The sequence below is a fragment of the Cryptomeria japonica genome, chromosome 3 (assembly GCF_030272615.1).
Source record: "Cryptomeria japonica chromosome 3, Sugi_1.0, whole genome shotgun sequence".
Lineage (NCBI taxonomy): Eukaryota > Viridiplantae > Streptophyta > Pinopsida > Cupressales > Cupressaceae > Cryptomeria > Cryptomeria japonica.
In genome coordinates this window covers 355,411,735-355,428,016 of record NC_081407.1, presented here as the reverse complement: position 1 = coordinate 355,428,016, position 16,282 = coordinate 355,411,735, and the positions used below count along the sequence as shown (strand labels likewise).

Sequence of the window (16,282 nt, the reverse complement as noted above, 5' to 3'; positions counted from 1 at the left end):
TAGAGCTTGAAAAAGAAGATAAATCATTTCACAAGGCCCACATTCTAAGAATTGCAAATGCCATTAAATTAACTGTTTGACATGAAGACCCATTGATTCTATAAGCTCCTCTGCTCGTTCATGCCAGAAATATAGAAGAAAGAAGATAAAAGAAAACAAGTGAGCTTACGACCTCCTTTGCCCTTACACCTTCAAATTTTGTTAAGTTTCAATGTCTTCAAAGAACACACAAGCTAGAACAACTTTAAAGTTACAAAATAAATGTATTTTAAAAAAAAATTGTTATAAATATTTTTTAAATATGAATTTAAAAAACTTTATTTCATTTTTTTTTGGAAAGAATATTTTTATCCATATCGTTCTTATGCTTTTTTAAATATTGATAGTTCATTTATAATTTATAAATTAAATTTTTTATTTGAATATAAATATATGACAAATTACTTATATATAAAAAACAAAAAGCATCAATTTAAATCACATGGAATTTTTTATTGATAGGGGTTCAATTCATTATGCGAGTGTAACACGCCTCTTGATGTAAATGAATGATGTAATATTTTTAACAAATGTGGAGTCCCCTTTGCACCTTTGTAAGATAGGACATCCCACCTTCCAAAGAGCAATATAGGGACAAGGGAGGGATGTTTCGTCTTCTTCCCCAAGTCTTGGAGACATCCCCATCCTTGAAATGACAAATTTTCAAGGGGCCACAATGAGCATTAAGGTTTGTGTCTCCATAGATTATTGGATAAAGCTATAATCCTATTAAAATACATTGATGAAAATTTGAGTTATTAGATATTTGTTCAATATCAATCCCATATTTGCGCTCATTGTTCAAAATATTTTAGTAGACTAATCTTCCAAGATCACTTGCATCTTTCATTAGTCACATAGGGAAAAACATAACAACTAGATATAAAATGAAGTTAAAACACTTTTAATGATTTCTATAGTTATGAAATAAGAATGAATGTTTCTAAAAATTAGTTCATAAGCTTGGTCACTTTGAAAAGAAGATGAACAAATTTTACTATGGGATAATCATGACATCTAGGGGAAAGCGTCCAATAGCATGCACCTTAAATTTTCATCTCTCAAACTCATACATGGCGATATCAAATGACTCAAATATTTATAACAACTTGGTAAGTTTGCTGCTTAAACCTAAAGTTCATGCCCATATCATCAAATATGATGCCACAACAACATGGTGCCATAACAAACAAAGAAAAAATGTTAGTCCTATAGTTATACATGAAGTATCTTTTTTGTGTCCATATGACCACATAATTTAGTACTTTTTAAATGTGCCTTGATGTGAGGAGATCATTTCATAATTATTGATAATAATAATAAAATGCAGAGAACTTTGAAATCACAACTATTATATTAAAACACAATCTTCTAATATCTCAATGCCCTCACAACTATTAGGCTGCTCAACTATAGGTACATTTCACTACTAGTACCCTATGAGCGGTTACTCTGCCATGCCCAAACCACAAATCCCATGCTAGAGTTAGATTGTAATAAAACAAATGCTGCAACAATCAACTCTGTGTTTGCAGACTTTGGGAGTGTCATTTGTTTTTAGTGGGTCTTAGGAGGACTTTGAAAACCTCTAGTCTTTCTACACATGCAATGGCCTGTTCTGCATCCTCAAGATCAAAACATTTGCTAACCACTAAATCCCACGGTAAATGAGAATTTTTGTCCATAAACTGCACACCTCTGTAGAAATGACTGAAATCCGAACCCCAAGATCCCTTGATAGTGATGTGTTTGCGGTTGATCAAGAAATGGGGGTTTATGCTAACGCTCCCATTGTCAGTGTACTGACCCACAACAACATATGTTCCACCATCTCTACAGAGTTCCATTCCTTCCGAAACAGCTTCTGGACGTCCCGTTGCTTCAATTACAACATCGGCAAGTTTGTCTCCCATCATTTTCATAGCTAATTTCCTCCTCTCCACAGGATCAGAAATCTGTAAACCAGATATTCATTAATAACACTCTGTGAGAGAATTAGGATCCTTATGGTTTAAAACTTTAATTTGTGTTCTTACAAGCCATTTCTGTTTGCACCTGAAAAGCTATCTTGATGCAAAACGAAAATAACCACAATTATTTTGAGTATTTACAATAATGTGTACTTATGTATCATATAACTTTCATGGCAGAGAGTTCTCACGTCTAATATGTTGATAGTGTGTTCAAATCCGAATTTTTTAAAAACTTCGAGACGGTGAGCAGGAGCTCCAATCACTACCACCTGAATGCCATCCAAAGGAAATTTAGCTCTGATCATTACATTCAAACAAGGCATATTTTATATCACATGCACATAATTATTCTACCTGATTATTCAAAAATAAAAAAGAATATGTAAACAGTCATACTTGCTGCTCAAGAATGCCAAAATAGAAGATATGATGCAAGAGGAGAAGTAAACAGAATTGCAAATGCAAAAAATATTACTTAAGATTATCTATATTACACAGGAGCCTTTGCTAATGCACATATATCTATTTACTATTTTCAAATAAATTGTAAATCTCCGAGTACAAAATTCTTAATCTCTATTTTACTTGTAGGCATGCTTATGTGCTTAAACTTAAAAGTATATTCGCAAATGTACTTTTGTTCTGTGTATACGTTGATGATATGATAATATCTTTAGAATATTACAGTAATATAGATATCTTTACTTCTGACGAAGATGAATGGGGAAGGTGGTGTTGTGGTATTTCCGGTATGCTAGGATTCTGTTCAAATGGATCTGGAGCTGAGGAACATCAGGCTAGTCCTACAGCCTTGGACCTCTTTGGGTCTGGGACTCCACGAATGCAAACCCCAATTCCTCTTCTGCCATTACAGAAAAGAAACTGAATGAAAATTTGTAGCAAGGAAAAATTACTGAGAATATTCTTAATAGCAACCAGAACTTGCGGTGCATAGCATGAACACATGGATCGGAACTACCATGCACAAAGTATGTCCTCTGTCAAAAATCAATTGTTAGGTGAAGTTAAATATGTTGTTTTGGACTACAGGTCAGAGGTGTTTCTCTAAGCTGAATTTTTCCAGTGGGCTAGATCTAACTGTGAGAGTCATGACTTTTGTCACACTCACTGCTAAAGCTGTATTACAATTTGGCATTTGAGAAGGGTTACTCATTTATTATTTTTACTCATGGTGAAGCTGCTAAAGCTGTATTTCAAGTTTGGCACTTGTGTGATATGCAAGCAAGTTCATCATCTACAGGTTTGCATCTTCAACTTTTCCCCAAGGGACTTGTTCGCAGCAAATAGCAAATGTGGGTTTGTGTTCCCATTTCTAAACTTTGTACTCAAACCTGAAACTCGTATAAAAGTCTTTGCCACCTGTCTTGATCAAGTTATTTGGACTGAAACTGGGGCTGATAAGTAGTCCAGCTTGAATATTGCTTGGCCTTTAACTGATAAGATGGACATCTATAGGCCGGGTTTTGAGGTACAAAAACCTGTTGTTTTACTTGAACACCTTCATTGTTTGATTTTGATGCAGGGAGGAATGCCAACATATTATGAAATACCTAAAAGCAGGCTTGATGAACCTGCTCCCAAACACTTCAGACCTCCTGTTCCCATGGGAACCACTGAGAATCAAAGGCCAAAGGCTTCCCAGTTCCACGACACTTCTGTTTCTGAAGGATGTTGGAGTTTCTCAACACAAAGAAGTCAATCAGTAACATAGTTGGAGCTGCCAAAGAAAATAAAACCCACACCCTCAACAACAGTCTGCTAGTCCAGAGCCATACTACACTGCTAGAAGCAGCAACCCTGTCTTCTCAAAGTTCTTTAGCCTTCTCTACAAAATGTTTCTCTCCAGAACAGCCCACAACTGCGAAGTCAAAGCCCTAAATCCAATTGAGAGAAACAAAACTAGATATGTTCTGAGCTTTAAGGATTGGTACCAGACTTTGATATCTGGCAATACCCAGGGATCAGCTTACCTTGTTGGAGCTTAAACTTCTTTAAGGAAATGGAAGCGGACTATCAATACCCCCATAGATTTAGTAATTGGCATGTTTTTGCCAAGAGAAGCCTGTATATTACAAGAAGTTAAGGTATGTTATAATTTAAAAAAACACCACACTGCCCTTGTATCCGTCTGGGAAAGCAGTTCATTGTTTTTCTCACCCATATGATGGTCAAGGATGGTTGCGACTTTGTTTTCTACACAAAGGAGACTAATGGTGGAATCAGGGTAATTCCCAACCACAATATGATTGGACCACCTTTCTCTTACAAGACCATATTGTTCCCATTTGATGGTTGGTATCTACCTCAAAACAATTAAATCAAGAGACTTTCTGTAACAACCCCATAACATACCAAAAGAAAATAATAAAGATTCTAACTAATTCTTAACAAGAAACTTCAAGATCTTAACTACTTCAGCTGAAAATGAAATAAAGCCAATTAACTAACTGTTGCTTTCATCTGAATAAGAAAACTAACTAATTCAATTGAAAAGAAACAGTTTATTTTAAATTTTGCATTTTCAAGAACATACAACTTTTGCTTTCAATTTGTAAAGATCATTTAACAAAATAAGTTTTTTTAAACAAGGAAAGATATAGGCTTAGAGATTTACAAACAATAAGCTTTCCAACTGGAATACCTCTATAACAAGCCTCGGCACAATCTGGGAGAGGGAGAGCATCATCAAGGGCTTTTCCACCCAACCACAGACTTGGCAGTCTCTCATGCCCCTTCCTACTGGAAGTGGCCTGACCTTGCACAAGGATGCAGACTAAGGATGAGACCTAGTTGCCATCTTGCCATCTGAGTCTGGTGTTTAGAACCTACACAAACTAGTCGGTCATACGCTATAGGTACCCCCAACTAGTATGACCCTTCTGACTAGTGGTGTATCTGGTTTATGTGATTTGACGGTCGTATGCTTAAGCAGTGCCACCTTGGCCAAGATTTCAAATAACATGCACGATAGTGTGCTGTCAGTATTCACCACCCTTACTCGACTTGTACTATTTGAGTTCTACTGACCCACAAATAAATTAACTTTTAAGTTCCTTTTTAACTTAATTAACTGTTTTTTTACTAGTCACATGACCACTGACATTAACGGCCTCTAATGACCTTCAAGGGATTATGACATGGTTCAGCTCAGCAAACAGCTGGTAACTATCTCAAACCAAAACAACTGAAAACTATGGTTTATCATTAACATCTTAACTTTTTGAAAGATATGACAATGACGGTTTTCCAATCAGACCAAGACGGTAGTATCTTTTACTCCATGATCTTTACTGATTAAATATATGATAACCTTTCCTAAGGACTGATCAAATCCCGATCTGAACTTGACTTCAAGATTCTTTCTGATATAACCAGTTAATGCAATCGATATTAAAGCATGCAAGAACAACAACCTTTCTGTTTTTAATTCATTTGAATGTCTGAATTTTAATTCAAATATACTTTCATGTCCCCACGCTGATACACCATGAACAAGGTGTTCAGATGGTTTTAATTCAGTTCCAGATCTAACAAAACTCACATATTTTCCTAAAAGGCAAACATATATTTAACTTGCTCTGATTTGATCTTGGTGAACACTCCAGAAAGCATTTATTCATATGCAATATTCATAAGCTAAGAGAATAACATGCCTGTTGAAAGATGAAGTTGTAAAGAACTTGCTTCTATCTGATATAAAGCCCACCACACAAACACGTTTTCCCTAACTAAGCAAAAGATCTTTAAATGACAAGCATCCGCATCCCAAGCTTAAGTCTGGCAACTTACTAATGCGTTAAGCAGAGTAGTCTAGGTTCAAATGTGCTAGCAAAAGGATTATATTAACTGAGCTTTCAATGCATAGTAGTAGGGGATCTTATAAGCATCATACTTGCATTTTTCTGCAGAGCTAGCACTATCGATGAGTGGCCCAAAAGCATGAACTGACTCTAATGCATCCTTAATGATGAACACCAATGGAAATGTAACTGCCACAAGAAGCATTGGAATCTTTGCATCACATCCCTTATGGTGGTCAAGGAGTTACAACTCGTTCCATTGTTCCATATTTAGTAATTCTTCGGCTAAAAGCCAGCTCATAATTTTACATAAAGTGAGACAAAGCTGTCATTAAAATATAAACACATAACCAAGTTAACGTTATATCGCATTTAATATATATATAATGATGAACACCGATATATTTGTATATACGTGTATACATACATACACCTTTTGACTATGGGGTGTATGTGTATATATACGCATGTATGTATATAAATGTACATATGCTATACACATTTCTAGTAGATTATTATATATATAATTATTGTGGTAGTCCTTGACGTTAATTTATGGTTCAATAAATGTATTCATTGATTAAAATAAAACATAGGAAACGATCACTCCAACAACTACCCAAGACGATAAAGGAAAGAGTGACCGCCTAATAATCGACAAGACCAAATGACCAACCTGATAGCGAAGAGATTAATGGCAAATTGATCTCTTCCAAAGTCTGCAATCCTCTCCTTGATTATACTCCCCCTCCCTCCTAAGGGTGTCGCGTATCCAACATCTATAATGGTAATTGTATATTCAATAATGAAAACGGAGTTTACATATATAGGCAATTACATTATGATGTTTCTAAATGAAACAAATGTAAACATAAGCCAAAATTAGAAACTACCTAAACTAAGATGACCATTAAAGAAATATTACATTATTTTAATACCCTCCCTTAATGGTCACGATCTAACTACACTACAGAAGACAATCCGCAGGTTTTTTGGTCACAAATGCATAGAAGGATGCCCCCTTCTCTTCAGAACGCTCTGCCACATGAGTCTACTGCTAAGACCCTCCCTGATGCTGCAAAACTTCTGGAAATGACCAAGATAACCAAAATCCTTCCAACCTGATGTTGGGAAACAAAATCATCCCTCCCTGTAGCCATAGATATTGAGAACTTCTCAAACTAAAACCACGATTTTAAGGAGAAAATCGCCAAACCCGAATTGCCTGATTTTTTAGAACAATTTTTTTTGAGGAAAAAAATTATAAAACCTAATAGTAATTTTTGGAGGAAAAAATTATAAAACCTAACAGTAATTTTTTGAGGAAAAAATTATAAAACCCAGAAACAAATTTTAAGGAGAAAATCGAAAAAACCTGGAAATGATTTTTGAGGAGAAATCAAAAAAACCAGAAACAATTTTTGAGGAGAAAAATCGATCAAAACCCTGGCACTAAGACATCAATCATGATTTTTTGTGCAAAAAATCAAAAAACCCTCTTGTAGAGAAAGATCCCATGATTTTTGTGTGAAAAAATAATGCAAAAAACGAAAAAAAACCATGATTTTTAGGAGAAAATCAGACAAAACCCAAATATAAGTTTTGAGGAAAACATTATAAAAACCCAAATATAATTTTTGAGGGAAAAATTATAAAAACCCAAAAAAAACCACATACAAAAGTCTCAGCACAGTGAAGAGGACCCATGAAACCCTAGGTTGCAGAAATGCATAGGGAAACCAAAGCTGCCACGAGTCAACCTTATTCACAGATCTGAGGCACGCAAATACATTGTGATTTGTTGCAAATTGCAACTCCCGCAAGTCTACAAAAACCCCAAAACTCTAGCTAAAACCTCCAGAGCCATCACCAAACTTCTAGCTTGCCTAAAACAGCGCAATGAGTCATGTGAGTTGAAATCGCACCCAAAATCTGTCCACACATTGCAAGAAAAAAAATGGGCATTTTACAAAATGCAAGTAAAAACAAAATGCCACCCAGCAAAAAACAAACTAGATTTCGCCAACAACCAAAAAACAAGTGGGGTCAGGCCCAAAAAACATAGCTGAATGCAAGTCGTGTAAAAAAACTACCGTGTTTTTTCATAACAGCACCAAATACCTTAAGAAAACCTTTGAAAAAAATGCAAAGACTACCACATTTTGTTTCATTAAAAAAAGATTAAAAAATTTCTCAACAATTTCAGAAGATTTGGCACGAACTCCAAAAAAAAGTCGCACGTGTGCAAGAGAAATAAAACAGGACCTCAAACACACCTTCGACACGAAATTGCTGCGAAAGCAAATAGAGACTGGAGAAAACATGGGCAAAAAGAGAGCAGTCACGCAAGTAAAAAAAATGCCCAGATCGCTGCACGATTTTCAGAAAAAACCTACTCACGAGCTGCAAAAAACGTCACATTTTGGAAAACACAATAACAAAACCCTTCGCAGTCATAGCTCACAAAAGAACCCTTGAAAATGTAGAGAAATAAATCCTCGAAAATCAGAGGAGAAAACTCCTTCAAAAATCCACCAACGATTTTTTTCATTAAAAAATCAATTAAAAATTTCTGGAAAAACTTTCAGGTAGGAGGCCACGAATTTTTTTAAAATTCACCAAACCTTAAAAAACCCCATCAACCCACTCTGATATCATGTAATGGTAATTGTGTATTTTATAATGAAAATAGAGTTTACATATATAGGCAATTACATTACGACGTTTCTAAATGAAACAAACGTAAACAAAAGCCAAAATTAGAAACTAACTATACTAACTAAGATGACCATTAAAGAAACATTACATTATTTTAATAGCATTCACTTGGTTACATAAAAAACCAATTAGACTAATCTTATCTACTTATTATCCAAATTCTTGGAAACAACCAATGTCAAAATAAATTTTCCATATTCGAATTCCAATTTAATAAGAGTACTCATCCACATATGAAAATAAATAAAATGCCATTGATTAACCAATCACAAATGCATAAATAAATATTAATCTAATGTTGGAAAAGAGGGATGTAACATATTTCCCTCCTTGTGAATCATCGTCCTCGATGATTGATTAACATAACCAAAAATTAAACATATAAATAAAACTGTTTAATTCCAGCTACAATAGTTCAATTGCTCTTAAACAAATAAGGGAATTTCTTAAGGATTTCATCATAATCCTCCCATGAAGCATTCTCTTCTGCATACTAGTCTGACTGGACCTTGCATTGTGTAACCTCGCTGTTACTTAAGCATAGCTTACATACCTCGAGCACTTTGAGTGGTTCAATCATAGCCACCCTTGGATCCAACACGTGCAAGGAATTCCAGTCAATCATATGATCAAAATCTACCACATACTTTTTAAGATAAGAGACATGGAAAACATTATGTAATCGAACAAGAGCTAGTAGTAGAGCAATTTTGTAGTCTACTAGGTTGATAATCTCCAAGACTGGAAAACATATCTTGGGGCTAGTTAGGAGGCTTTACCAAATTTGATATTACTCTTTTGAGGTTTAACTCTTTGGAGAACTTTCTCTCCCACTACAAATTGTTTGGGGATTCGTTTTGCATCAGCATAGCTTTTCTACCGATCGTTCGCTTTTTCTAACCTCTGCTTGATCAACTTAACTTGTTCTTCCATTTCCATCAACCTTTCAGGTCTAAGGGTTATCCTGTCCTCAAGCTTCTCCCAACTGGTAGGAGTTCTGCACTTCCTTCCGTATAGTTCTTCAAAAGGCGCCATCTTAATAGCTGATTGGTATGAATCATTGTAAGCAAATTCCATAAGTGGAAGGTATTCTTCCCACTTATATTGCTGGTCCATACAGTACATCCTTAGGAGATCCTCCAATACTTGATTTACTCTTTCTGTTTGACCATTTGTCTCATGATGGTAGGCTGAATTGATGTTTAATTGGGTTCCTAAGGCTGCAAACAAGGTTTGCCAAAATCTGGATGTCATTCTAGCATCCCCGTCAGGAATAATTTTCTCTGGTATCCCATGCAATCGAAAAATCTCCTGAACAAATTTCCGAGCAATGATATGTGCTCCATCAATCAAATTTCTCGGTAGGGAGTGTGCTACCTTGGTGAGCCAATCCACTACCACTAAAATGGCATTATGCCTATTCCTCGTCATGGGTAAACCTTGTATAAAATCCATACTGATGATCTGCCACTTCTAATTTGGGATGGTGTGTGGTAGCAACAGCCCTACTGGATGTTGGTGTTCTATTTTCACTTTCTGACATTCAAAACATCTTGCCACAAATCTTCCAGCATCCCTCTTCATTCCTTTCCAAAAATATAGAGGCTTAACATCTGCTAGCATTTTAGTCACACCTAGATGTTTGGAGTATGGTGTCGAATGAACCTCTTTCCAAACTAGTTTCCTTAATTTTGGAGAGTTCAATACATACATTCTTCCTCGGTATCTCAATAATCCATCTATTTCAATGCCGAATCCTTCATCTTTGGAGTCTTGAGTGTTGACTTGTAGGGCTTCTCATACCTGATTGTAATAATCATCTCCTTTGAGATTCTGTAGAACTCGACCTCTAAAATTTGTATTCACAATATTTATAGATGACAAATGTCTTCATTGACTCGAGGCATCCGCTACCCTATTTTCCTTACCCTTTATATAACTAATTTCAAAATCATAATCAAAGATTAGTTCCAACCATCTTTGGCGAGCATTTAAATTAGGTTGAGTAAATATGTACTTCAAATCTTGATGATTGGGCCAAAGCTCAAATAGTTTTCCCATCAAATAATGTCGCCACATTTAAAGGGTGTGCACAATGACTGTCAATTCAAGATTGTGAGGTGCGCAATTTTGCTCGTAGCTCTTCAACTTTCTAGGCTCGTAGGCAATTACCTACTCATCTTGCATGATGACTCCTAATCCTTCTCCGGACGCATCCATAACTACCACAAACTATCCCTCAAGGTCTAGTACTCTCAAAATTGGTATAGTAGTCAATTTCTCTTTCAGATATTCAAATGCTTTCTAGCATTTCTGTCCACTCAAATAGTTTCCCTTTCCTCTAAAGAGTGGTGATAGGATATGCTATTCAAGAAAAATTCTTCACAAATTTGTTGTAGTAACTGACCAACCCCATAAAGCTTCTTACTTGTACATTTCTTGGAACTAGCCATTCCACTATAGCTTTTATTTTTACTAGATCTAATGCTATTCCCTCAACAACAATGATGTGCCCTAGATACTGCACTTCCTTCTGGAAGAAGGTGTACTTGGATAGATTTCCATACAACTTGTGTTCTTGTAACCGCTAGAGAACTATTTGCAAATGCTATAGATGTTCCTCGTTCTTTGAATACATTAAAATATCATCCAAAAATACTAACACAAATTTAGACAATCCTTAAACACGTTGTTCATCAAATTCATGAATGCTACCGAAGCATTGGTGAGCCCGAAAGGCAATACAATGAATTCATTGTGACCATACCTTGTTCTGAATGCTACTTTATGAATATCTTCTTCCTTTAGTCTTAATTGATGATAGCTAGACCGTAAGTCAATTTTGGAGAACATTGTGGCCCCTCTCATCTGGGCAAATAAGTCATCAATTCTTGATAAGGGGTACTTATTTCTGATAGTAAGCTTGTTCAACATTCGATAGTCTATACATAAGCGCAAAGTCCCAGCTTTCTTCTTCACAAATATCACAGGAGCTCCCCATGGTGACACACTGGGTCAAATCAACCCTTAACTAATGACTTCTTGCAACTGAGCCTTCAATTCCATCAACTCCATGGTTATCATGCCATAAGGAACTTTGGATACAAGTTTGGCCCCCAGCACTAAGTCTATAGAGAAATCAAACACTCTCTTAGGGGGCAATCTTGGCAGCTCCTCAGAAAATACATCTTGATAATCCCGTAAGGGTATTTTCCTGCAAAGGTTTCCTCCTCCTTGTCTTTCTCCATACTCTCTTCACCATTTTGCATGGTGGCTTCAAAAATCATCATATCATTGTGATATACAACCTCCTTATGTTCATTAGTCTCCTCCATCTTGACGCCAAACATCTGACATCCTTTTCTTTTACATCACTTCATCCGCATGGCAAAGATATGCCAAACTTTAATTTCATGCTGAATACGTTGAATGTATACTCTGTTACCAAAGTCATCTAAACATTCTACCCTCTTAGAAAAATAATCCACTTTGGCCCTATGCCTCCTTAACCAATTCATCCCAAAGATCACATCGTAGAAGCCTAAAGGTGCTACATATAGGTTTACTTCTATAGTGAATCCAGGTAATTCAACCTAGCTTCGAACACACACTGCTCTACCCAAGCTCTCATCTAGTTGGCATATTCTATAGTCCATGAATTAGCCAATATAACTAATTCTCTTAGGAAATCTACTCAGTAATCTAGGAGATATAAAACATTCAGTGGCACCAGTGTCTATCAAAACTGTCATGGGATTACTGTAAAGCATACTTGTTGTTTCTATAGGTGTGATATGATATTCAACTTGCTTATTGTCCACTGCTGCATGAATCCTCTGTTGGAATGTTGTTTATAGAGGGGCTAAGGGATTTCGCTGTTGCTGACCACCCTGACTTTTCATCGGACACTGATTTGCATAATGGTCTCCTCCACATGTGAAACACCCTCTAGGTGGTCCTCACTTTTTTGTCCCTTCGTTTGCAAAATCTCCATCCTTATGTGATTATTATATCATTTTCTATCCTTCTTGAAATTTGGTTTGTTTCCTTTGAATCCCTTCTTAAAATTTTGAGAGGATTGGTTCCAATTGACCTTCTTGCGATTTCTATCTTGGTAGGACTCGTCTCTCTTCAACCTCTATTCTTGCTTGACAGCCTTTTCATAGGCCTCATACATTGTTCATAGAACAAGCACATCCATCTCCCCTCCTATCCAATGAATAAGCCCCATAACAAGCTTCCTAATGCGAAAGTTCTCATCCTGCTGAATCTAGTGCATGTATTTAAGTAATTTGGTGTACTTCTCCCAATATTCGTTAACCAATAACTCTCCTTGCCTAAGGTTTTGGAAGTCCAACAATTTTTGGTCATAAAACATCTATAGAAGCCATATTTGTCTAAAGACACCTACAAATTGCTCCCATGTGATCTCAGTTATCTTCAATCCTAGCTCTGCCTTCTTATTCTCCCACCATGTTGTTGCATCTCCTAATAGTTGATAGGCCCCCCAAGCTGCCTTAGAGTTATTGGAGTAGTTTCAAATCTCAAAGTATTTCTCCATCTCCATGAGCCGCACTCCAGTAGTGTCTCCAGATTCAAAACCATCGAATTTTGGTGGTTTAATTTTCTTCATATCATTTGAGAGTTCATCAGCTAATTGGTTTTTCTGGTTATTTATGTCTAAGGCTTCCAAATGTTCTTCTTGTTGTTCGCTCTATCTAGTATGTTCTTGTCTATTAAAATTACCCCTTGACTGGGTTTCAGATTCCTCATCTCTTGATTCTCGTTGCCCCACAAATCTTCTTTCCAAATTATCAAGCCTTTTTATTCATGGCATCAAGAAGTTGTCTCATCATAGCCATAGGGTCATCGATACCCTCAAAACCTCCTAGATTATTCCTAGAATTATCCATTCTCTAGTTGTTTTCCTGATAAAATTAAGTTTATTCTATTAGATTCATTTAAGCATTACACATGTATAACTCAAGATAAGAAAAATTGACATTCAATGACTGCATACACAATCCAAAAATTCAATTTTATTGCTAAAGCCAAAATTGTTTTACATTCTTAATAGTTAAAAAATTTATTAACTCTTATTTAAGAATCGCTATCACTTCCTGTGATGGGTTTTTCCTGATCACTAAATTCAGAATAAGGAACAAGCCTATATATTGGAGTAGGTACATGACACTTCTTAGGTTTTTCTAGCGTGATTTCCTTCTTAGGAGGGTTCTCAATCATAGGATTAGTTTTTATTCCAAATTCTTTCAGAATGAATGCTTTAACTGTTGCCGTGCTGGCAGTTGTCCATTTTCATCTTTCCTTTTGAAGTCACTCAATGGCTTTAGCCATAGTCTCGTATCAAAAGGTAATGAACAACGTGTAATCGTGTTTTAGCCAAATTTTCAAAGATGGACATGTTGGTGAACGTTTTATCATATACTGAAAATTAGAATTAAATATCCAAGGATACTCTATCCTCTCATGAACAAAATCACTACTTGTGCCAAGACTGTGAGAAAGACCACAAGGTGACTCCAAGGTCTATATGTGCGAACGGACGACTTTATGTGGATAGCTTCTTGGGTAGTGTGTGCTGAAATACAAGGAGGACTTACGCTTAACCATTGGTATCATTCACAAGCTAGACTTAGGCGAATTTATCAATAAATGCTTTGTTTTTTTGGATTTTCTGATTTGGGATTTCAAAAAAGATAAAAAGGATAAGGGTTTAGGAATTCTAACTACTACTAAGCTATTCCTATAAACTCAAAAGACGGTGTAGACCGGGTGAAACTAGTAACGACACTTTGTTTCGCCTGGGTGCAATCTTCTAGGGTTGTGATGGAGATTTTCACACTCACCAACAATTGAACAATATTACTCAAAGTAGAAGTTAAACATCCACATTAAAAGCTCAGGCTAACTTTACACATTGAATGAAAATCATCCATCCAACAGAAGTATGAGCAAAATTTGACCAATCTAAACTATCAATCCTTCATTCATCTAACAACTTCAAAGTACTTAAAGCAAATCTATTCTAAGTGTTGAAGAAAATATGCAACCATGAAACCACTTGATAACAATAAGACTTCAAAACAATACTGATAATGAACTTTTTATTATCCAATTAGCTATACGCAACAATTTCATAAATCTCTCCACACTGAAATGAAATGAGAGAATGAGTTTATATAGAGTTTCTGAAAACAAATGAATGGCCGAGATCAATCTAAGATCAACGATCGAGATTAAGACAACCTAACCCTAATTAGGGTTTCCCAAAATAAAAATAAAAAAATCCAATGCATGTAAGACAAGTGGCACAAGTTGCTATCTTTTAGGACTGCACCCCCTTCTCCTGTTGAGAGGCAAAAAGTTCAATGAACTTGGACACAATCTGATCAACCTCTTCCATCGTGACATGTGGTGGCACACTAACTCTGAATTCTAATCCTTCCAAATCATCTACACATACAACAAAAGTGATTTCCCAATCTAATTCCTGTTTTTGGAAAGCATCTTTGATGGACAGGAGGTTTGATGCCTTAACCAGATTCTGCTTCAAGACTGGTCTAGTGGAAAAGATTTCATGTGTCTTGGTCTTTAAATTTTCCAACTGCATATCCTTCTCTCGAATAGTTTCCTTTTCAAGTACCTCTGTAGCTACAAGGTAAACCTTGTCTTGAATTTATTTTATCTGCTCCTCAGCTCTGTCAGCATTTGCCTTCACTTTCTCCAAGACTTCGCTGCGTGCAACCAATGTCTAGTGCCAACTGTTGAAGTCATATGCAGCTCTTGCTTCAATTATATTTCCATCAATTAGTTCTTGCTTCGAAACTCCTTTCAATTCTCTAAGGCATGGAATAATTCTTTCTTGGATGTCTTGAAGGTAGGCCCATGCTTTTGCCATCCTTGCAATTCTGGAGAGTAAAGAGGAGGTTTGTCCATATGTTAGTGCTAACCTTTCCACAAATGTGGCTGCCTCTTTACTTGTGCTTTCCATCCATGACTTGGTCTCTCTGGCTGCTACTGCTTCTTCCTCAGAACTTCTGACTGTTTCTTGTTGATTCATGAGTGGAGGAGCTTCTGGATTGGCTTGGTTAAGTGGCTTAGTCAAGTGTTGAATGTATTCTCTCAAGCGCTCAATTTCTTTCTTATATTCCTTCTTCTTTTCTACTTCCTTGTCCACTCTTGCCTTCATGGAAGCGACTGAATTATCCAAGTCTTCAGCTTCCTGCTTCTTGGTAGTTGGTCCTAAACTGATTGCAATGACTTCATATTCATGGGAACCAATATCTCCCTTTGCCTTGTCCACTTTTGACACAAAAATTTGCACTATCCTGCAGCCGGTTTCATCTCTCTGGATGGTGGAAAACCTTTTGGCTGGCTTCTTTGTGGCAACTTGTTCTAATCTGGCCAAGAAATCTGCCATATCATCCTCTTCTTGAACTTCTATTTCTTGTGTTTTCACTTTCAATCTTTCCTTCAACCAATCAAGAACAGTGGGCTGCTCAATGCCTTCCACTTCCTAATTGTCTTTTTCACACATGATATCCCGAAGGGCGGAAATCATTCCTTCTTGAAATTCACCTTCCTCAACATCCATTTCATTGTTTGATTCCAATACTTTTGTGTTGGTAGGAGACGGAGGCTGTTCATCTTCTTGATGGATTGACTCTACGTTTCCTTCATGAACTGGGGAAGGAATCTCCATCGCTGCCA

The 16,282-nt window shown here is 36.3% G+C and overlaps 1 protein-coding gene across 1 annotated transcript in view; it reads right to left on the bottom strand.

Annotated features, from left to right (window-relative positions):
* Positions 1–1,370: 1,370 nt before the first annotated feature.
* LOC131080000 (uncharacterized) overlaps positions 1,371–16,282 on the bottom strand; it is a 51,716-nt gene continuing 36,804 nt past the window's right edge. Inside the window, exons 5-6 of the mRNA XM_058018050.1 lie at positions 2,201–2,281; positions 1,371–1,994 (exon numbers count right to left, since the gene is read on the bottom strand). Coding sequence (XP_057874033.1) covers positions 1,587–1,994; positions 2,201–2,281 — 489 coding nt within the window. The 3' untranslated portion in view covers positions 1,371–1,586. The remainder of the gene's footprint in view (positions 1,995–2,200; positions 2,282–16,282) is intronic.